This window comes from Mytilus californianus, unplaced genomic scaffold (assembly GCF_021869535.1).
Source record: "Mytilus californianus isolate M0D057914Y unplaced genomic scaffold, xbMytCali1.0.p SCAF_15, whole genome shotgun sequence".
In the NCBI taxonomy this organism is placed as follows: Eukaryota; Metazoa; Mollusca; class Bivalvia; order Mytilida; family Mytilidae; genus Mytilus; species Mytilus californianus.
In genome coordinates this window covers 18,047,394-18,072,624 of record NW_026262637.1, presented here as the reverse complement: position 1 = coordinate 18,072,624, position 25,231 = coordinate 18,047,394, and the positions used below count along the sequence as shown (strand labels likewise).

The 25,231-nt window shown below is 31.1% G+C and overlaps 1 protein-coding gene across 1 annotated transcript in view; it reads right to left on the bottom strand.

The window, feature by feature from the left end:
* Positions 1-25,231, bottom strand: part of LOC127725570 (RNA-binding protein 28-like) — a 45,087-nt gene that overhangs the window by 2,837 nt on the left and 17,019 nt on the right. Inside the window, exons 4-18 of the mRNA XM_052232627.1 lie at positions 22,066-22,162; positions 21,013-21,134; positions 20,384-20,478; positions 18,276-18,351; positions 17,625-17,717; positions 15,962-16,057; positions 13,423-13,602; positions 12,740-12,788; positions 9,017-9,126; positions 6,109-6,176; positions 3,719-3,854; positions 3,175-3,239; positions 2,187-2,339; positions 1,594-1,743; positions 524-598 (exon numbers count right to left, since the gene is read on the bottom strand). Coding sequence (XP_052088587.1) covers positions 524-598; positions 1,594-1,743; positions 2,187-2,339; positions 3,175-3,239; positions 3,719-3,854; positions 6,109-6,176; positions 9,017-9,126; positions 12,740-12,788; positions 13,423-13,602; positions 15,962-16,057; positions 17,625-17,717; positions 18,276-18,351; positions 20,384-20,478; positions 21,013-21,134; positions 22,066-22,162 — 1,565 coding nt within the window. The remainder of the gene's footprint in view (positions 1-523; positions 599-1,593; positions 1,744-2,186; positions 2,340-3,174; positions 3,240-3,718; positions 3,855-6,108; positions 6,177-9,016; positions 9,127-12,739; positions 12,789-13,422; positions 13,603-15,961; positions 16,058-17,624; positions 17,718-18,275; positions 18,352-20,383; positions 20,479-21,012; positions 21,135-22,065; positions 22,163-25,231) is intronic.

The following is a 25,231-nucleotide window of genomic DNA, read 5'->3' as shown; positions in this document are numbered from 1 at the left end:
AAAATATAATTTTATCCCTTCTATTTACCTTATAAACCAAATAAGATTAAAAATTACAATGCATGTTTGAACAAAAAATTACAAATTGCTTTCAATACTGTTTCACCAGAAAGATTATCAAATTCAAACTCCAAAACTATCATTTCTAGATAAATCTGTTCTGTTGAAAGAGCTACATAGTCTTTTTAGTCATTTTGACAGAAGACTTACTTTAATTCATATACTCATGAATTAGCTATTTTAATACATCAAACTGATACAATCATTGCCTGCAAACATTACAATGTTAACTCAATATAACCTCACAGAAGATCGTGTTTCAATAATGCTATAATCGTGTACCATTTTTTAACCTCAAATCTTTAATACAATGGTTCATAATAAATTTGCAGTAAATTTGTTAAAATAAATAGCACTACAAAAGTGGAGAAAATGTAAAATTTACTTCAAATTTTCTGAAAATGATTCAAAATTAGAAAGTTATCATAAATGCTGATAACCTGAACAAAGACTTGTAACATACCTGGAATCTTTCCAATCTCTTCTCTTTAGCCAACAGGGCATTCTTATTTTCCAATGAAAATTCAACTATAAGCCTCTGTAACATAAGCATGTACTTTTAATTAAAATATCAATGTGCATTTAATGATGGACTTTTCAACTGTAATGGTATGTTAGAACTGGAATGAAATTAAATCCTAAAGCAGATTTTAATGTAATATCATAAGGATGAAAACCTGAGACATAGGTCAGATAGACATAAACAAACTTCCAAGATGTATATAAAGCTCACTGCACAGTGTAGGCTTGGTATTCATTGTTGAAATATCTCTAGTGACAGACTTTTATTTGGTAGATTGTAGTTAATGATCATATCACCATATTTTGTTATTTATTTCATATTTCTTGTTTAACTAACACCATATAAACACTTTGTTCATGTAGTATGTAAATGTTTTACTCTAATTCTTACCCGATTTATACTTCCCCGACGGGTTGATAATTTTTTTTTTATAATCAATGTGTGATTCGTTTGATCTCAGTTATTCATTGGTCAAATTCAATTGGAACATCAAATTTTCTTGCTTCTTAGAATTTGCTATTGTGATGTCACAAAAAAAGTGGACCATGCCTGATGATGTCTGATTAAAAGAACACATCTTTTTGCGCATAATTCATAAATTCATTTTTTATGTTCAGTGGACCGTGAAATTGGGGTCAAAACTCTAATTTGGCATTAAAATTAGAAAGATCATATCATAGGAAACATGTGTACTAAGTTTCAAGTTGATTGGACTTCAACTTCATCAAAAACTACCTTGACCAAAAAATTTTAACCTGAAGCGGGACAGACGGACGGACGGACGAACGGACGCACAGACCGAAAAACATAATGCCCCTAGGTGGGGCATAAAAAGATACCACCACTGAATCTCACTCAATATGATGTTTCTTCATTCTCAACAGCTAAATTCTAAATATTTAAAACGCTCAGAAAGCCTCGAGTTTTAAATTTGAAATTTAACTTTCTCAAATGGAGAAACTTGATGTAGTGGTAGAATCTATGTATAAACGTTTGACTGTTTAACGTACCCTATTATCGTTGAAGAGATCAGGATCGTTGTTTGTTTTCCTCAAGGCTTCTACCGCATGCTGATGGTCACTGAAATTGATGAAAGCATATCCTCTGGACTTTGCCACACCCTTTGTATTCACTCTTTCTGTGTCTCTCATTATCCGACACTAAAGAAAATACAATAATCTTATCATAACATTTGTATATTATTCAGGTACTTCTCTGATAACAAGGTTGTATATGTATTGCAAAATTAACTAAGAATGCATGTGTGTTGTGTTAAGCATAATCCACTCTTAATTCAAAGTACTGGAAAACAGGAAGCAGGTGTCCCGACAGATCCTAAACAAATCATTATAGTTGAGATGAAGATGAAGATGTACTACTAAGCTCAGTCTGTTATCAAAGCCCCAATACAATTTGAGCCAAGGCCTTACCCAAAAAGAAATTTTAACTTCAAGAATGTCTATGAATAAACATGCGTGAACATCTTGTAGCAAAATATCTTTTTGGCAAGGTTAACAGATCCAAGGTCATAGATTTTGTCATAAAGAGAATAATCATAAAAAAAATAAACAAAGTGCAAATTACTTTTAATATTTTAAAATACCTCTGTAATTTTAGCTTTTTTGCCAGCAGCCTTCAGGAAGATTGCTTTCAATTCCTTCTCATCAATAGATTTAGGTAGATTATGAACACAAAGTCTGGTGGTTGATACAAATATGTTGGGATTTTTCAATCTCTGTCTCTTGGAATTTTCAATCTACAATACACAAATAAAAAAGAAATAAAAGAAGAATGTGTTTGAGGACACAAATGCCCCCGCTCAACTTCAAACAAACAAAAAATGGGACGGATGGATGGACGGACAGAAAGATGGAAGGACTGACAGTCAAGGGTAACACTTAATACCACTGTATCCTATGACGGAGGCGTTAAAAAGGCTTTCCAAACAAAAAATGGGACGGATGGATGGACGGACAGAAAGATGGAAGGACTGACAGTCAAGGGTAACACTTAATACCACTGTATCCTATGACGGAGGCGTTAAAAAGGCTTTCCAAATGAAAGTACCGATAGTTATCTTAAACAGATTCTTATTATTTGGAATGATAATCTAATGTAAGTTAAAAGATAATTGATAAGAAATCAATACAAAATAAAGAGGCAATATTTTATATATTGATTACAAGTTTTTAACACATTGAACGTAACGTTTTTAGAATGATCGTCATGTCCTATGCATAATTTATCTTTTATGTTGTACATAGGATTTAGGAAAACCTCTTGAAACTGATTTTTTTTACGCCATATCTGTTATTATATATGACTATATATGTTTCATACAAGTAGTAAAATTTTGTAATTATTCTTTTATTTCTTTGGAAAATTTTTAGACAAATTTCAAAAAGGGACATCTATGTCCCTACTGCTGTCTGCTGACAAGGGACTTATATATCCCTACCCCATTCAAAGGGTTTTAAGTGTTGATAGTTTGTTAAATGTGTCATGTTCTTTAGCACTGATATATAATATATAAGAAACATATAATTTTAATAAATTCTCAGAACATTAGTAAATCTAAAATCTCCTCTTACCTTCTGTCTTTTTTCTATGTCTTGTTTAGAAAGACCAATAGCATCTTTAGTTCCTCCTCGTATTACTAAAATATATTGCAATAATGTATAAGCTTGTTAGAAAATACAAAATGTTCTTTATTCATTATTCAATCAAACCTTATCAAACAATCAGTTCACAAACAGACATACACCTGGCAATACCTTGACTTGAAATTAATTCTGTGATCATGATAGTTTATTTCATAGTTCCTTATATACTGTTATAGTTCAGTTTTTGTAAGAATGTGTCCTGTTAGCATTACACTTTTTCTTTACTATATATATAAAATTGTATTCAGACCCAATTATTCGCTTCAGCTACATCATTTATAAACACAGAATCTTGATTACAAGCCAGTTTGATATCTTGTTCTATGGAAATAGGACATTGTTTTATTTGTTGATAATGACTCATTTTTCCCTTCATCACACGAGTGAGAATTACTTTTCCTAAATGGATATTGTCAAACGAAAATATCTGGAAAACAAAATAAGACAATTTGATATTGTATTTGTAGCTTACATCCTTCCCTGACAAGATGTAAATTTCTTTTATCCTCTTTGACTTTTTCTTCTTTCTTTGCCAATTCAGTGGCTTTCTGTCTGCTTACAGCTTTGGCTATCAGAAGTTTACGACCATCAACAATAATTCCTCCACCCTGTAATGCAAAATTGTATACATTTGTCAAAAGTTTCAACAAAATTGTACAAAACTGGGACTATATAAATGTGCCTTTTAAATAAGGCTTTAACCAACTATACTACAATATTACAACAATCCATATTGAAAAAAAATATTATGGAATAGAAGGTTGTCTGAGCAAAATACTAAATTTTGAATTTGTTGATTGAAAAAAATATGTCATGGTACCAAGGTACTGGCAATCCTAACTTTATATTACTTTAGGGATCATAGATTTATTCTCACGAAGAAGCTCCGAGCATGCTCGGAGGATGCTCGGAGCGTTTTAAGTAGGCTCTTCTCAGCAGTTAATGTGACAATAATTATCATGATCCATTAAGATGTCAATCAAATCTACACCACTTCTATGATAAGGAAAGTAGAGCATTATAGAGGAAGCTCCATTAACACCTGTGTAAACATCTGGTCTATTCAAATACATTTTGCATGAAATTTTATAAAACTATAAAATAGATAAGAAATTCTTCAACAGTGCTGTGTAATGCTTGGAAAGAAATCTCAAGTCTCCACAAAAAGTAAAAGTCATTTAAATATTTTCTTATTATATTTAATAATCATTTCTTTTTATAATAATAATAAAAATCTCAAACTTTATAATTAGATGATATGATTTAAAAATAGTTTATATTATATAATATGCTACATAAAAGTTATCAAGACACAAACAACAGTCTGGTGGTGATACTAAACAAGTAATTTTTTAGTCACTTTAATTATAAGTATTTTTTGTTTTTAAAAATTATTTAATAACTCAATAGATATTTTAAATGTCAAATAAAGCATTGACTAAATGTAGTTTTTAAGAATTTTATATCATTTCATTAAATAAAATTAAGTATTTATCCAATTTGAGATGAGTATAGAGAGGTTACTTTAAAAAATAATGACAAAAATATTACTTTTAATTAATAAATTATTTTATACAACTTCAAAAAACTTAGTACTTACAATTATTAAAGGAATATAAGTAATTGCTTTTGATTAAGATTCAAATTATAAATAACTTCAAGTCTTAATTAAAGGTTCCATATCTAGTTATAACTGTCTATCTCTAAGATTTTAAGGGGAAATGATATTTTAATAGCCCCAAGAGGCCAATCTTTGACCAAGAAGTGTGGCATCAGAAAAGCAATTAGTGCTTGTTGAGGATTTAAATAGTTTTACCAGTATATTTCATGGGGAAAATAACCAAATGTCTGTGAAAATTTGTTAAAGCTAGTAAAACCTGTATGAATGGACACCTGTAAAAATAATATTAACAGAAGTTACGTATTCATGATATAGAAGTAATATTTGAAACAGCCTCGTTTTCAACATAACTTGTATAGGTAATTTTGAAAATTACTTGTTTAAATAATGCCCCTAACTAAACAATGGTAATATGTTTTTTTTAAATAGTAAACTAAGTTCTTTTATGGAAAATTATGGCTACTTTAAGAAAAGTTGTAATTCATTAGTGGAAGCCTGGTTTGAGGGGGTAATACCACCATTGTTTTCCCTCTAGTACGTCTCTCTTTACTTGGGCTTTTTTTTCTAATTGTGCAGATTTAGCTTTGTTTTAAATAAATAAATTCTTGGCATGAGTATAATTATTTTCCCCCTATAAGTCTTTGTTTAATTGTCATGATTGTTATATTTCAAAAAAATGTGCAGAATTTATCTATGTTTTAAATAAAGAAATACTTGACATAAATAAAGTTTTATCCTGTCCTGTACTACAGTGAAAATATAGCATAACTTTTTAAGTTAAAATCACCAGAAGTTAACCAATCAAATTCTCTCCCCCTTTTTTCCCTGTAGAATATAGTATATTTTTATTGCTTTGAAACACCCAAGATACATGTTTACGACTCAAAAAAACTTTTCTGCAATGAAATGGAGGGTTAATTTCAAACAACTGTCGAATTACATGGAATATTAAAAAAGATCAACCCTTTTTCACATGAAACTGAATGTACTATGTTTTGGTTGTATGGTTATAAATCCATTACCATAGTTTGTGTCTTTGATGACTTTTATATTTAATTTTATATAGTATAAATTTAAAATATATTGATATTTTAAATATAAAAGTTGAGTGTTTTTTTTTGTATCATGTGTATTGAAAAAGAATGATCTTGTTCTGCTGAGAAGAGCCTACTTAAAAAGCTCAGAGCATCCTCCGAGCATGCTCGGAGCTTCCTCCTAAGAATAAATCTATGATCCCTTACCTTATCGTCAGATTTCTGTAAACAAGCTTCTGCTGCTTCACTTGTCTGAAACCGTACAAACCCTGAACCTGTAAAATAAATAGATAGTTTATTACTTCTGTTAACATACAGTGTAAACCGTACAAACCCTGAACCTGTAAAATAAATAGATAGTTTATTACTGCTGTTAACATACAGTGTAAACCGTACAAACCCTGAACCTGTAAAATAAATAGATAGTTTATTACTGCTGTTAACATACAGTGTAAACCGTACAAACCCTGAACCTGTAAAATAAATAGATAGTTTATCACTTCTGTTAACATACAGTGTAAACCGTACAAACCCTGAACCTGTAAAATAAATAGATAGTTTATGACTTCTGTTAACATACAGTGTAAACCGTACAAAACCTGAACCTGTAAAACAAATAGATAGTTTATCACTGCTGTTAACATACAGTGTAAACCGTACAAACCCTGAACCTGTAAAATAAATAGATAGTTTATTACTGCTGTTAACATACAATGTAAACCGTACAAACCCTGAACCTGTAAAATAAATAGATAGTTTATTACTGCTGTTAACATACAGTGTAAACCGTACAAACCCTGAACCTGTAAAATAAATAGATAGTTTATCACTTCTGTTAACATATACAAACCCTGAACCTGTAAAATAAATAGATAGTTTATGACTTCTGTTAACATACAGTGTAAACCGTACAAACCCTGAACCTGTAAAATAAATAGATAGTTTATTACTGCTGTTAACATACAGTGTAAACCGTACAAACCCTGAACCTGTAAAATAAATAGATAGTTTATCACTTCTGTTAACATACAGGGTAAACCGTACAAACCCTGAACCCTTTCGATTTTTATTTTCACCTTTATTGGACCAATAAATGATTTTCCAAAACCCAGCACATTCAAGTAAAATGCATAAGGCCAAAAGTTTTGAAATGTGAAAACTGCCTAATTAGAACAGCTCAAACTGTCAATAAATATGAATAAACAGAGACATTGGGTATATGTCTATGAGAACCCACTTTGACAACAAAAAGACATCTGGAGAGCTGCATAGAAAATGTCTCAGATAAATCAAATCAAGTTTGAATTGAATCTAGAAAAGTTGTAAAAATTTAAACAGAGACTACCACAGATCTACTGCAATCAACACCTATTAATTTTACAGATAACAAAAAAAACGTTCCACTATATAAAGATAAAATGCTTCGCTGAGCGCAGCTGGATACGACCGCAGAGGTACAATCCTGAACAGTTGGGGCGAAAATGGACATAATATTCAGGCTTGATACAGGTCTGAATTTGGATTGTAATTAAATATTAGACACATAATAGGTTTCTGACACCGAATAACTGTAGTCAAAGAACTTTCAATTTATATTGGCTAGGCAATAAATACAAGCCAGTCAAATTGCAGTTTTTGTAGATCTTGTAATACAATCACTTTTGCTGTTTATAGTTTCTATCTATCTTTTATAGCTTCCACGGTTATTGGAAAACACACTAAAATTAATCAATAATCCTTGTTTTGAGCAATAACTCCTATAAGGAGTCAATCGAAATTTCCTTCAAGTTTTTTTTTTATCTTGTATTGTTGATCTATTTTTTGGGTTACATTTCCTGCTTTCTATAATAAAAAATCAAGATAATAGGCAATAAATTGCTTCGCCGAGCGCAGCTGGATACGACCCCAGAGGTCCAACCCTGAACAGTTGGGGCAAAAATGGACGCAATATTCGCGCTTAATACAGGTCTGAATTTGGATTGTAATTAAATATTTGACACATAAAAGGTTTCTGACACAGAATAACTGTAGTCAAAAGAACTTAGAATTGGTTATATGATTTGAATTTATATTCAATTTTGTTGCTTTTGTGCAATACACTTTGCTGTTGCGAATTGACCCCCCTCCCCCCTCCACAAAAAAAATAATAAAAAATTTACACCCCATTTTTTTTTTTGCTTTTGTGCAATACACTATGCTGTTGCGTATTAACCAAATGTTGTATTTCGATTACCTCCCTTACACTGCTTTTAAATTGTCTTAATTGTTCATTAGCCATTACTCTATACATAATTTAAAAGCAGTGTAAGGGAGGTAATTCAAATGATGTATTTGAATTACCACCCTTACACTGCTTTAAATTATGTTTTGTACTAAAGTATTTGTCCATTAACCAGGACACCCTTGTTTTTCCCCCTTTTTTGCCCCTAATTCCTCAACGGTTTGAGCCATAACCCCCCAAATCCAATCCTAACCATCTCTTTATGGTATGGAAACTTGTGGTATAATTTCAGAGAGATCCATACACCGTTCCACAAGTAATGGTCTGGAAACTAGAAAAATGCTTATTTTTGGCCCCTAATTCCTTAACTGTTGGTACCATAACCCCAAAAATCAATCTCAACCTTCCTTTTGTGGTATTGAACCTTATGGTAAAATTTCATAGAGATCCATTCACTTAAACTAAAGTTATTGTGCGAAAACCAATGTGTCTTCGGACGACAACAACGACGACACCAACGTCATACCAATATACGACTGCAAAATTTTTTTTTACGGTCGTATAAAAACAAGATATTGTCAAAAAATCTTCGTTTTATTCCTAGAGGAAGTGGCTTCATATTTTTTATCATATTTGCATTTTTGTAGATCTTGTATTCACTGATCAATTTTGCTGACTACAATTTCTTCCTTTCTTCTATAGTTTTTAAAGGTCTCTCACCTGTACACATTGTTACTGATAGAAAATGACATTCAAGATAGAAGTGATTTGAAAGGTAGAAATCAAAAGTTGATTCAAAGCAATTGCCAAAGCAGGTTTACAAGTGATCCTATAGGATTTATGTCATTTACTATAATACCAAGTTTTGTTTATAAATTGTTACAAATTGTTCACCTTTTGAATGTTCTGTTTTTGGATCACTAACAATCAGGCAATAGTTGACTCTCCCAAATTCTGACATTACTTCACTCAATGTTTCTTTTCCAGTATCATAAGACAGGTTTCTGAAATAATAAAATACAATAAATATAGAGTTATCTGTTTAAACTTTTTATTAACAATATAAATTTAATTTCTCTCATTTTTATCACATTTATACTTTTCCAAACCAGTTGATTACTTTTATTTAATCAACTTGTGGTTCATTTGAACTCATTTCTTCATTTGTTAAAATTCACATATGACATCAAATTTTCTTAATTTTTCTCTGAATTTCCTATTGTACTGTCACTAAAAAAGCACACATGCCAACTTTCACGATTTATGGGGGATTCCCCCCATGAGAGATGTCACCTGAATTTTGAAATTCTTTATTATATAAACTTAAACACCTCAAAACAGGCATTCATTTGATTAAAAAATGGTGCATTTAATCACATAAATACTCATTCAAACAATATAGTATTAGATTAAAAACACTTATGACAATATAAGAGGAGCATTAATAAGGTCTTCTTGCACATAAAATCCCCTATGGAGATTTTGAAAAGTTGGCAGGTATGAAAAGGTGACCATGCATGATGACGTCACATATAAAGAACACATTTTTTGTAGCTTATTGAAAAATGAAAGATAAAGATAGTCTACATGTAGTCCAAATTTGTTAGAGAAAGAGATTCGGCCAACGAAACTTGTGCAATAAGATATTTTTTCACTCTCTGCAGTTAAATTTTAAATATTTAAAAAGCATGGTAAGCCTCACCTTTTAAATATGAAAATTTAACTGGTCTCACATGGAAAAATATTGTAACACATTTTATGCAGTGGTAAAATCTATATTCATTGCACCTTTGTAGTGTAGCAAATTATTGGATCTACATCATATGACCGAAAATCAAAGATCTTTTTTTCAAATTTTTTTTAAAGAAACAGGCATGCTAAAATTTTTTAGAAGGTCTCTTAAAGACCAAACAGCCTATTCAGTTCTACCAGTGATTTTTCCATAAAATTTTGTGTGAAGGTATTTCATGATTTGAGGAACAAAATATGATGAAAAAAATTGGGTGTCACCGACTTAGTTTTGTCACTTTAGCAACCTCAGTTTCGTGTTTTCCCGAATATTACCATGATATTTGGTTGTTATTTAAACTCTCAAAAAATCCCATTATATCAAACCTACAAGCATAATTCTTGTTTCACGTTAAACAGTAGATTTGTGTCTATCAAATACAGGTTCAAGAGTTTAAGACTCTTATTGTTTTGATCTTAAAAAATATGATTTATTTCATTCTCGCAAAAATAAAACGTAAGAATGAAAAACGTTTTCAGTATTAAAAAATATTTCTTCATTAAAATTTCAAGAAGGAAAGTGCCATCTGTACTTTTCAAAATGAAGCCAAAAAAAGTATATGTCACTGACCTTTCAAAAAAGTTTTGAGTAATTTTCATGTTTTTTTTCTCGTTCGTTTTGAAGAAAAGAGTTGTCTTTCTTCAGAACACCGAATCTGATGTCATAGTACAAGTTTTCCTTGCTGGCGCACTATTTAAAAAAAATAGCAAATTGGACGTTTGAAACCCACATTTAAATTTCCAAAATCAAGAATAACAACTATATTCACCTACTTTATTTTCCGGTAATACAAGAGATCACATGTATGTATCAGTATCAGATCTCATGATGTTGTTGCCGCATAAAATTAACTTTCAGAAACACCATCCGTCGAAATAACCTTTTATGTCGCTTTAGAAAGGAAAGTCTATTTTTGTCCTCTCCCTCTCATTAGCAAAATAATTGAAAATAAAAAGAGAAATGAAAGATGACACTGGCTATCTTACAGACTATTTGACTATATTAGACTAGATGTGTGGGTTTTTTTTCTTCAGAAGTTTGCCCTAGCGCACTCCTTCGCCACTGTTGACAGAAGAATGGACTTCTTTATACCATTATGTGTCCCGACTAAGACGAGCGTATGCAAACTATTCCATCTAGTTTGTGGATTCATTATTTCTGAATATTAAAAAATTAAGGAGATTAAAATTATAGGTATAATATATGGATTAAAGTTTTCGATTCTAAAACGTTATACATATCATAAAATACGATCCCCGTTATTACTACCTCACGTGTCTTGAATAAACGAGACAGTAAATATAAAATACAAATAAGTTTTTAATTAAAAAATTAATTTAGAATCTAAGAAATAATTTTCCGTGAAAACTATAAAGTATTTCTCAAAACAGGATGAAATATTATGAATCTAAATTACTCGTTTTGGAAATTAAAACAAAGACAAGGTTGTATGTATAGATTGCCGGCATTGAAAATCGAAATCTGTTTTCAATCTTTCCGGTCATTGTAGCTTTTTAAAAGTGAGAAATTTTATGTTGGATCTTATTCTTGAAGCAATTGTTTTTGTCATATTAAAGTTTTTACAACAAGTTTAGTTTTAAATACCGTAAATTTTGATTGGAATTCTCATTCACTGAGTATTAATTTCTTATATTTTTTTACTTAAGCTTCATTTAGATCAGGCGAAATCTTTATTATTTCTCCTTAAGACAATTTGAAATTAAACAAATAACAAAAGACAATGAACCTTTATCAATTATTTAACTTCATTGCAAGATCAGACATTAATTTACGAAAATCATCCAGAAATAAGTTAATCCCAACATGCATTCGTTGCCAGTATATCGAAACTTCTAGAAAGTATTGTTTATCGGCCTAACCTTCTGAAAACTCAATTTTGAAAATCACATAAGTGCAAATTCTAAGCGTAAGTCATTAAAATATACCAGTGTAAAGTTACACTGGTGTACGAGATTTGCGCCAATTTTTAAAAAAAAAATCGATGTTTAATTTGAGCCGATTTGATTCTTTCATTAGCGCCTTTTTTATTCTTTTTATCACTTGCTATATACTATATTTGCTATACGAGTAAATACATGTACATGTAGTAAACCTAGAATGTATATTGGTAATATATGGATATAAACAGTGTTCCCTTTTGTTTAAGATATATTGTTCGAGAACTTCGTTTTGACACGAGAAAGAAAAGATGGACTTTGTTGTTGGCAAGTACAAGTATAGAAAAGATGAAATGACAAGAAAGAAATATATCAGATGTTGAGCATATAAATACTCAGCAGGGGACAGCATTTATATACATGTTATAATTGACAATTCATAACATATGTACAACTGACTAACGGAATAGGTTTATATGATAAAAAAAAATCTCCTATAATTAACCTGTTCACAATCGGCGCAAATGAAAGACATTATCCGCGCAAGTGAAAGAATAAAAAGTGAAATGCAGATCGGCGCAAATGCAAAAAGCCAAGTTCACAATTTGTATTTTGTTATTTTTATTAGAACAGAGGTTGCGTACAGTGAAGTATCTTTTGTGTCCATTTGTGTTTAATTTTAACTAGATATCAGCGCGACGCTTAATTCCACTTTTCTTGGAAGACATATTTTGAAGCGTACACCATGTTGGAATCCGTGAAAAATGCGAAATAGGACGTTATAATTTGACGTTTTTTTTCAACGTCATAGAGTTTTTACGTCATTACCAAGCTGCAGTAGTTGATGCGCATAAACAATAGGCTGTTTGGTCTTTAGATATTCTTCACACTTTACAGGACAAAAACCAATAAACAATATATTTTTACAACCTTAAAAATAATGTACGTCCATCTTCTACAGTGTCATCTCTCTGTACTCCTGTAAATAAATAGAATAAGTTAATAATATTGTAATCTAAAAACTTATTTATGAGAATTCAAAAAAAATTGATTAAATGTACATAATCATGAAATTAATTACTTGAACCTTAAACTACACATTTGAAGCTATGATAGTGTGAATTCAAATTAAGATTTAAGGGCCTTTTGAAAATGACCTTTAGAAGTGAAATAAATAATGGAGAAACTCACACAAATTCTTTAATTCATTTTAGTAGTATTTGACTTTTGTACTACAGTAATGATTTGATTAAGAAAATACAAAATGAATGATGAATACACTATTCCATTGAAATTGTTGAACTGTGTCTTCTATTACTAGTAAGTGAAATGTGAATGGCTATCAAAACTACACAGATAATTGAGAAGAGCTAGCAGTTCCTGCTCCTCTAGTTACAATACAAATCATTTAAATTTCATCTAAAACAGTTTATATGCCATTGATTCCAATTCTAAGGGAGTCAATCAGAATGCTGGTCAGTCTTTTTACTTTTCTGGTATAAGCAAGTTTGACATCATTAATGTATATTTTTTTACTACTGTGAAAAGTCTCAAGATAAAAATGTTTCTATGTGTATTCAGCTATTATTTCTTTTATGAAAGCTATTACTTACTTTTCTTTTTTTCAAGTGATGGACTAGAATCTTGAAACCCCTCGTCTATGGAATCATTGCCCGATGAATGATCACTTTCTTCCTCTCCACTATCATCACTATGAGACATTTCATCACTTTCATCAGATTCCTCGTCCTCTGACTCATCTGATGCTTCTGTATCACTAGCACTGTCATCATCTACAATCATTTCTATATGATTTACATTTACCACAGATCCATATATCTTACTACTGAACAAAGGACAAATAAAAGTTGACAATCAGGAGAAGGACTTGTAAGACCTTTTGTGGCAGTCAAGAGTCTAAAATTAAAGAATTAACATTAAAATTTAAAACAACTTTTGCAAACAAAAAAAAAAATTTAACAAATCAAATATTAAAAAGTGTGACATTATATTGTAACAAGAGTGCACATACAGAAATTTATTGCCTGATTGAATTTATGTTGAAAGTCTTTGAGATCAAATTCTCCTGAGACGGACATTTACACCTTATAATCATTCCATACACCAAATATAAATCACCTAAAGCTTATAATATCTAAGAGGAAGACGTAACAACCAAAATGAAGTGTTGACCAATGAACCATGAAAAGGAGGTTGAAGTCATATGAACCCTGCCAGACGCACATGTACATATTTCAATCATTCTGTACACCAAACATAGTTCATTAACAGTGATATTGTTGTCTTTTTTCAAAACTACCTCTACCATTTTTTTTGGGGAAAAATGCATAATTTTTATTGAAATTGGGAAGTTGGTTTATTTTTTTTTTAAACACATCACCGAATTTTTGCTAAACTTTACTGTCTTTTTTTCAGAGTTTTATCACGTATATTTTGATTGTCAGACATTTTAAACATGAAAGGTACTTTTTGGGGACGGGAAAGAGACGGAAACAATGATGGTACTTAATGCGTTGAAAACCACGTGTTACAAACACCGTGATGATTCTGTTCAGAAACCTGGATCTCAAAAGTGCTTTCATAATATCAAAATAATAACATGAATACGAAATTTACATTCATTAATACCAATGCCATCACTTTTGGGAAAAATGTAAAACTTATTGGGAGGAATTTTAAGTCATTTTTTTTAGTAATTGGGAATTTTCTCTAGGGGAAAAAGCCGAATTTCGGATGTAATTTGAGGCAAACAATATCACTGATTTATTGCTTATATTATCTGAGAATAAGACCTAACCACCAAAACTTAACCTGAATCACTGATCCATGAAATGAGGTTAAGGTCAGACAAGCTTGTCTGACAGACATGTAAACCTTGCAATGATTCTATATACCAAATACAGTTATCCTTTTACTCAAAATAAGTGAGAAAATCATTTGTTAAAGAAACTTTACATTTTTATTAAACAGGCACTGAATTAAAGTACAAAAGACATATGCCATATGGAACTTCACAACATGAGGCATTTGTATACAAGATATGAAGTATCAATGTCTTCTACCTTATGAAATTAAGCTTTACACTGTTGCTGAATTAGCATCCCTGTCTCACACAATGCTCAACCATTTGTATACATATGGCAAAGTGCATGAAAACCCCCCAACACATTAAGCATGTTAAGAGAAAATGTTAAACAGGAGGTTAATCATTTCTTAAATAAATAAATAAATAAATAATCTTTATTTCAAGAGGATAATCCCATTAGTTAAAACTAATCTTCCTGAGAGTCATCATAATAATAATAACATATTCATAAAGTACATACAATATTATAATGATATATACACAATATACAATTTTATATAGATATCAATGAAAAAGCATATAAATCTGCCTTCTTCATGAAAAAATTGTAACATTTTGTTTTAAAAGATACAAGTGTATTTCTCATCTTTATTTCATTTGGTAAAGTGTTCCTTTTTTGAGAACCAGAATATATAAAAGTTTTCTTCAACAAATTTGTTTTTGGCTTCTGGAGTTTTAATAGTTTTTCATCAGCTTTAAGTACAGCAAATTGTTTAAGGATGAGTTGTAGAAACAGAAGAATGAACCAACAGACTATTAAACAAACAATCAGTAATTACTCTCCTATAACAGATGAGGCATATAACAACACAAAAATAAATTATCTAGGCTTGTGGTCATAAAACTTTACTCAATACTCAGAGTACAAAATTTATGCTTACAACACTCAATCCAGTATTTTGATTGGTTGAATTCTGAGTCTGAGTACAATAATCGTACTTGAAATTTTTATAACCACAATGCCTGAAATCAATAGCGCAGTTTTTAAGTATACACTAGATACAGCATATTTTATAAATGAATGCATTCAGATCTTCTGCTGTTTGGTTAAATTTTCAATTTAACAGTGCTAAAATTTTTGAAGCTTTAAAATGTTGTGATGACTGTTCATTTTTGAATCAACCCCTGAATGTTTTAATTTTTTTGCTGGACTGGTCATGATGGACAGTTGTATCAATAGCAGTTGTTACTATCTGTTGAGTTATAACGTTATAACATTACTATACCATGTTTCTAAGACATAGATGATTAAAAATGTCCAATACCTTGTTCCATGCTACTAGAGTCACCATCTGATTCAACTTTGTTGTCTTTCTCAAACTTATTTTTTGGTACTGCCCAATCAACAGCTACTGATCTACCTAAAACAGAAATCATTAGCATGATTATTCAAAAACTTAAATCTGATCAAGCTAAAATAGAGAGTGTTGAGTACTAAACAGAAAAAAATCTCATCAAAGATACCAGGCTTAAAACTTTGTAGGCCAGACATGTTTCATCTACAAAAGACTCTTCAGTGATGCTCTAATAATAAAAAAATGTCAAATAAAGAACAAGTTGAAGAGCATAGAGAATCCAAAATTCCGCATGTTTTGTCAAACCGTGCTTTTTCGCACAAAGGATACCCCCACTATAAGTATTCTGTAAACAGAAAGTTGAGTTCACACATCACATGATATAGCATGCTCTCATGAAGCTAGATAAAAAAAATTTGGAAGCTTTGATTAATAGTTCCTGAGAAAAATGTGACATAAATTTCATACATAGCCATTATGTGTAAGAATGGGTTGGAACAGGGCTTCCAAAAAATATCTGAGCCAGCCAGACATTTTTGTCTTGTCCCGATTTTAATCCATTAAGAATTAGTAACAAAAGGCAATCATGGTAATCAGTTGGGCATCGTTATAACAATGATAGACACTTAAACGATATTAAACTTGACTTTTGATATAAATTTGATGTTCTGACGTAAACTATTAAATTGACAGTGCATCATTCGAAAGTGTGCAACATCAGCGGTACTTATATCTGCCTTAGACTTTTTATTTGTGCAAAATTACGCTGTCAACAACTTCACTTTCGTTTTTAAAAGGCACATTTTCTAATACCTGATGCTGACTTGACAATGGTAAAACACGGACCAAATACGGATACATTTAATCTGTGTACATTTACAAAGCACGATTGAGTTTAAGTAGCTCTTTCCACCTTATTTCTTCAGGAAAATATTTGAAATGAACGTTAGATAAAGGTAACAATGATAATTTTAGCATTTTTGAAAAATTCGGATGCATAATTTAATCTCACACCTGCACACACGTGTACTAGTTCAAACAACGTGGATCTGACGATTTTTCGCTTTAACCATTATAACCACCTTTTTAAATTTTCATCAAATCATATTTATATACGTATTTCTGATAATCTTAATCTTTTTGACTAAATTAGTTAGATGCAATCTGCTGAAATTTAAGAAAATAACTTTAAATAGACTGATCAATGTCCAGTACAAAATAGTTTACCTGTCGCCTGAACAGGTAAAATTCTGCTGTCAGACAACTAATTAACCTTCATTGTAATGAGAGGGTATTAAAGTAGTGTTTTGATAGTAATTATTCATCATGTCACTTTTATGACTGGAAACGTGTGGCTGTTTAAGGCAAAAGGTCAGGTCAAAAAGATTGCATAAACTACTATTTTTTTTCTGAATTATGTATAAATGGCAAAACCACATTATATGTCCGGTTCAGGCTCGACACAACAAGTAAAAAATATACTTAAACTGTCAAGTCCGAACAATACGACCGTTTTGGAAGCCCTCGATTGGAAGGAAGATATAATAAAAAAAAATTGACTAATTATATCAAAAAAAGGTCTCCATTCTTATAAATAATTGATAAATTATAGATACATATAATGAACATTCACCTCTGATCATTTTTGTATTCATTTTCTGTAATGCCTGCTCTGCCGATGTTAAGTCTGTAAACTGTACAAACCCAAACCCAAACATTCTACCATCTACAAAAATATACAAAGGTTAACATATATGTACTTAAGAATCCTCTTTACCTAAAACAAATTTTATTCTTCTAAGAATTCTTTAAAACTATATATCTTCATATTTAAACTAACATCTTCACCAGAGACCACATGACACAGAAATTAGCAACCATAGGTCACTATTTCTTCACCATTGAAGAAAACCCATACTGCATAGTAAGCTATAAAAGTTTATATTCAGAACCTTTTTAAAGAATAATACTGCTATAACTAAGCAAATACTGTGCAACAAGATGATTTTCCTTAAGTTCATGTCTGAAAATCATCGGGTGAGATTCAGATGTTTGTTTTGTTTTATATATTAAAAATTTCATCTTATATACATCAACAAAATATTATCTTAATCTTATGCGAATGAATGATTGATGGCTGTTTAATGTACAGTGGCAAATATTACAGGCATATTCAAGAAGAATGAGAATGAGATATATCCCAGCCATCTTAAAATAGAGAGATAACACTATTTTAGTTTCACTGTTTATGCGTTAATAAATTACACAAATAGATAATACTTACTAGGCTGTTTAGGAATTTTGACCTCTTTTACTTCACCAAACTGACTAAATACTTCTTTTAAATGAGGTTCTGAGCACTGAAAACAAATTTGATATTTCATTCATGCTCTTCAATACTGTACTGTTTCAGATTAATGATCTTGTGAAAGAGTCTTAAAATGGTTTATTTAAAACAGGAACTAAAGTAAATTAATATTTCAATATATTGGTAAAATATTCACAGTGTTTGCCAATACCTATCAAACAATTCTGTAACAGTGCAATAACTTCATAACTTCGTAGAGTGAATTTTAAAAATAGCTGATCAGTAGCAGTAGAATTTTGAAAGTGACTATAGTTCTGATATATTTTAGAGTCAATACACAAAAAAATATCAACCCAACTTTCAGTTATCTGGTAAAGTGTAAACATGGATGCGGTGTAGCAAACGACTACATTTTTGAAAGACAAGCATTATTACTGAGTGTCTAAAAGGTAATTCAATATAAATTCAATAGATGTATAAGGTTTGCTATGTGGTTTCAAAGAAAATTCTTCCAAATAACATCATGAGTTGCTACTGTAAACAGGGAAATTTTCGCGGCAATTTTATTTTCGCTATTTTTGCAGTAAGAGTTGAAACGCGAAAATAAATTGACCGCGAATATTTCAAGGAAATCTGAACATGAATATGAAGACCGTACATGAACGTATGTCAATAGGATATGTAGATGGCTAATTTAAAACATCGGTTTTACAGACGACAGATCTATACCGCAAAACATAACTTTATTTTTAAAGGAAAGTCAGTGTTAGATATCAAAACTTTATCTCATGATAGTCCTAATTAATCCAAGTGGACATTACAGATATTGCTAAATAAGGCCTAAAAAAAAATAAATCTGTGTTTCCGGTAACATCATTTTGAAAAATAGGGTCGGTAGGTCAGATTTTTTTTTTTTTTTTTTTTGATTTTTTTTGACATTGTAAACGAAATCCGGAAAATTATCATGGTTTTTCCAAGTCCGGGTCCGTAATTAGTTTTAAATACCGGAAGTGCGGCCATTTGCAATGTTTTTGAAGCACCTGCTGTGCAAATTTCTTGGATTTTAACCTATTTCATGTATTTGGAATACCTTTTGACATAAATAAAATGTTTTACTGGCTTTCTGTGCCAGTAGAAGCAAGTTAGATAAATAATTATGTTGATTTACAGAAGCCTGTGTCAAAAACAGGGTCGGTTGAAACCAATTTTTTTTTTTTTTTTGAAGATCCAATAAAAAAATTAGGGTCGGGGCTAAAAAAACAGGGTCGGTCGGGTTACCGGAAACACAGATTTTTTTTTTCTCGGCCTAAACAACTGTCGTTACAGTTATGTAAATGACACCTGTCAATCAGTTTTAAAATGATTACCCATTGTATCTGCTGAACAGATCAATCAGATTAAAATATTAATTAATAAGAAGTAATTCTGTCAGCATTTTATTTACTCTTAATTAGGTCATTCCTCTTTGTGTATTGTGATTGTGTTTTTACAAGCAAACATGACTAATAGTTTTAAATGTGAACCAACAAACGGAATTTTGATTGGTTTTATCACTTGATTTAAATACATTTATTAACACTGTACAGTTTCCAAATCATTTATGAAAAAAAAAAACTTATATAGGACACAGACCGGGACATCGCGAATTCAAAACGGCACGAATCTAGATTTTGTTGGTAACTCGTGAAAAAAAGACGGCGCGAAAAATTCGCGGTTTACAGTATCAATTTCTGATAAAAAAATTGCAGGAAATACATATCATAAGATGAAATAATCAAACTGTTTTTCATTATACAAGGTAAATAATTTGTCATGGCAGTAAATAAAGTAAATGTATTTGGCATGACAGAATCTTTAAAGCTTGAAATGCAGGATAAGACAGTGATATTCTGCAAGAAGGCTGAAGTGTGGAAATATCATTATATATTCCATCCTTCCTAAATTCAAGGGTTTGTGGGTTCAAGGGATGCTCTCTGAACAAGCTTTTGATTGAACATCTCCACCCCTACATAAAAATCATAAAACGGAATGGCACTGTCTTATTTGTACAGGTTAAGGTTTGAATCAATATATATATACATTACATGGAATGACAAATTTCTGATGATAAGTCTGCTCTGCTTCAATGACTTTTGAGGAATTTCTTTGTTTTCTTTTGATAACTGTATGGCCTGTAATCCTGCAAAAAAACAAAATTGCCTTATAGAATGAATAGAATTGAATATAATGAAAAAAGTGTGTTTTCAAGATACTAAATCTACATTCAAAATGTGTGACATAAATTGATTATATATCATGTATTACAAACATGTGTTTTATGCATGTATCAAAAGCGATGTTTAAATTTTGATATCTAGTTAATATTTCATACACCACTGATTGAGTTTAGGTTTCATTACAGTTATCTCCCTTTATGTGTACATTAATGTTATCTCTGATCATTTCTTTACATCTAAACAGATAAAAAATCTATTTTTTGTTAACAATTTTATCTGACAAACCTTTAGTAATATTATAATCAAACTTCATTCATGTAGCTTTTAGTCAGGGATTTTCCAGAATTAATTGAATGACGGGGTCGAAAGGCACTTTTATTAAAATTTGATGGGTAGTGGTTATTTTAGACGGATAGCCTTAACAATTACATGAAATAATCAATTAAAATTTTATGCATGGCAGAGTTATATAAAAAGTGCCTTCCAATTGAATTTACCTTTCTTTTCTACCTTCTTTTGTCCTTTCTTTAAATCTCTGATAGACTTAAACCTAACAAATACTGTTAGCTGATTCCTGCCTTTTATTGGATAGTCAATCTTAGATATGTTCTTTATTTTTCTGCAAAAATAAAGAGTAGAAATCTGTTATACATATTGCAAAGAAAGACTAGTTCTGACTGTTTCAGACTTCTTGTGTATGCAATTTTTCTGGAAAATGAAACAAAAAAACATGAACTTAAATTTTCTATTCTTTTGTCATAAAGTTTTGTTCTCAACAGACCCTCATTGTCAATTTCTAGATGTAAGTTATGAAACAGACATAACTGTATCTGTGGTATCCTTTATTTCAAGTTCGATGTGATTCACGCATTCATGAATTAATGTCTTGTTTGGTCACTTGTTGAAAAGTTTTTCATATTTGAATTTTCGATTGGATATTCTATAAGTATTATTAAAACAACATAAAATAAATTAGGAATGTATCCATGGGCTACAGATGATGCCCCCGCTTGCATATAACATTATATCGAGACATAACACAAGAACTGTAAAAGTGACGCTACCCAAATTCTTACTTGATCTGAGTTTTGTTGTAATAAGCATTGTGTGTAAGTTTCATAACATTGGGTTGAGGCAAACTTAAGTTAGAATACGGAAACGAAAAATTCAGCAATTTTTCCATTTGAAAAGGGGTATAACTCTAGAAAGGTAAAAGTGATGCCACCCAAATTCAAACTTGATCTGTGTTTTGTGGTAATAAGCATTGTGTATAAGTTTCATAACACTTGGTTGAAGTAATCTAAAGTTAAAGAACGGAAACCAATTTCGGGACGTACGGACAGACACTACTGCGGGGGCATAAATATCAAATCTTTCAAAGAAAAACATTGTATAAAGAATTACATTTCCTCATGTAGATTTTGCTATGAAGTTTTATTGATGTTTATGGTTTTTGTGATAAAAGGCATTTAGTAAGAAAACATCTTGAATTTCATTCATTGTAATAAATTACCACTATCAATGAATATGTATCTTAAATTAATATTTACAATTTATCAAGAGTTGTCTCCACTTGGTCTTCATCTGGAATTCCTGACACTACTAATGTTTTGGCCTTTAGATAAGATATTTCTTCCTTCTTTGTACCTGTGAAAAAACAAAAGTAAATGTGAAGAAGACTTCTTTATCCTGAGTATGTCTATTACTGCAGTCTGTCAAGGTGATAAAATCATTATTCATACCTGCCAACCTCTTGGAATCTCCACCGGTGATTGCAAGTACAAGAGGACCTGTTGGATCTCTTACGGCATAAGCATTTTTATTTTACTATTCTTTGGTTTTGATTGAGTACATATGTACTTAAATGTCGTTTTAACTCCTTTGATTGTCTGTTTATTAGGTATTCAGTTTATATAATGGAAGATTTCAAGAGTCAGACATACCACTCTCATGGGATCAATTATGTCATCACCTACAATTTTATCTTTTATATTCTTTAAATCTTTGATGGATTAGTTTTTACAGTTTTGAAGCAAATACTTAATTACAATTTTATTTACAAAATAACAAAACAGATATATATATATATATATCGTCTTTATGGGAAATAAAAAAATAAAGTATAAGCAGTTTATTTCCTATTGGATTAAACTTTCTTCAGACATATTTATCTGTTATACCGAAACCAGAAAAATTTCAATGATTTAAACCATGAACTTATGAGGTCATCTCGAATACCAAATGCCAAATACTGTATAAAAATCAGAAATTTGGCAATGTTTTTTTTTTTGCGAAATGAGCAAAGGAATAGGTATCACAAAAATAAATTATCTTGCATTTTAAATTTTGATAGCATTATTTGCATAAAGAATTTACTAAAATCACAATAATTAATCTAGGATTTTTGTTCATTTAAAAATAAAATCGCAATAATAAATGCACACAAAAATTTCCGATTTTATAGATGAAAATTTATAATCCAATGATATGTCAATTTCTACCCATTGATATATTACCTCTGTGAAATTACACCCCATTGATATATTGGACATTCCAGAAAAGTTACCCATACCAGTGTGTGTATATATCTTCAAATAGAAAGAGACCCCCCCCCCCCCCCCCAGTCAAAGTCTAGACCAGAACATAAACAAGAGGCTGTCAGAGAGACAGCAAACCGGATTTTCCTGCAGAGGTTGAACCCTGAACAGTTGAGCAAGTATGGACACATTAAAACTTAAAACAGCTCTGAATTTGGATTGTGATTGAATATTTGACACATCAGAGGTTTGTGACACAAAATGAATGTAGTCAAAGAACTGATATATTTGAAATTGGACATTTAAATACCTATTATGGTCCAATATCCCAAATCTAAGTACATATTAGAATCAGCATATCAAAGAACCCCAAGAATTCAATTTTTGATGAAATCAGACAAAAGTTTAATCTAGGACCCTTTGGACCTCAATGTGGACCAATTTGATAAAGGAGCCCACAATCCAAAATCTCTCAATACATGGTTAGATTCAGCATTTCAAAGAACATAAATTCAATTTTTGTTGAATCAAACAAAGTTTAATGTTGGACCCTGATTTGGACCAACTTGAAACTGGTCCTAAAAATCTAATATTTAAATAGAGTTTAGATTCAGCATTTGAAAGAACCCTATATATATATATTTAATTTATGTTGAAATGAAACACAGGTTAATTTTATCCATAATATTTTCTGTGCAAAGGGAAATAACTCAAACTGGATAAATAGTTCTCTAAAATAAGATATGATGCAATTTTTCAAATTATAATCAATAATATAATAACAACAACCAGTGATGACTAAGTTCTCTAAAATAAGATATGATTTAACACTCAAACATTGTTAGAATCAGCATATCAAAGAACCAAAGAATTCAATATTTGATGAAATTAAACAAAAGTTTAATTTAGGACCCTTTGGACCTCAATGTGGTATTATCTTATTAACAATGAAAAGCTCAACCATTTACAAGTTCTTAAACAGGAGGGGGGGTGGGGTGACCCAAGGGGACTCACCTTATATTTCATTTGATTTGTTTTATTGTCCCATACAAGAATATATATGGTTTCAGGTGGGGATCTTGACCATTTACAAGTTTTCAAAAAGAAGGGGGTGGGGGTTACCCCAGGAGACTTTCCCTCAATTTCATTTGATTTGTTTTATTGTCCCATTCAAGAATATATATGGTTTAGGGGTGCGGATCTCGACCGTTTACAAGTTATCAAAAAGAAGGGGGGTGGGGGTTACCCCCATGGACTTTCCCTATATTTCATTTGATTTGTTTTATTGTCCCATACAAGAATATATATGGATTAGTTGTGGGGATCTCGACCGTTTACAAGTTCTCAAACAGAAGGGGGTGGGGTGACCCCAGGGGACTCGCCTTTTATTTCATTAGATTTGTTTTATTGTCCCATACAAGAATATATATGGTTTCGGGGTGGGGCTCTTGACTGTTTACAAGTTTTCAAAAAAAAGGGGGCTGGGGGTGACCCCCCTGGACTTCCCCTATATTTCATTTGATTTGTTTTATTGTCCCATACAAGAATATATATGGTTTAGAGGTAAGGATCTCGACCGTTTACAAGTTATCAAAAAGAAGGGGGGTGGGGGTTAGCCCCATGGACTTCTTCTATATTTCATTTGATCTGATTTAATGTCCCATACAAGAATATATATGGTTTCGGGGTGGGGATCTTGACCGTTTACAAGTTCTCAATAAGAAGGGGGTGGGGGGGAACCCCATGGACTTCCCCTATATTTTCATTTGATTTGTGTTATTGTCCCATACAAGAATATATATGGTTTAGGGGTTAGGATCTCGACCGTTTACAAGTACTCAACCAGGAGGGGGTTGGGTTGACCCCAGGGGACTCGCCTTTTACTTCATTTGATTAGTTTTATTGTCCCATACAAGAATATATATGGTTTCAGGGTGGGGATCTTGACCATTTACAAGTTTTCAAAAAGAAGGGGGTGGGGGTTACCCCAGGGGACTTCCCCTCAATTTCATTTGATTTGTTTTAATGTCCCATTCAAGAATATATATGGTTCAGGGGTGGGGATCTGGACAGTTTACAAGTTATCAAAAAGAAGGGGGTGGGGGTTACCCCCATGGACTTCCCCAATATTTCATTTGATTTGTTTTATTGACCCATACAAGAATATATATGGTTCAGG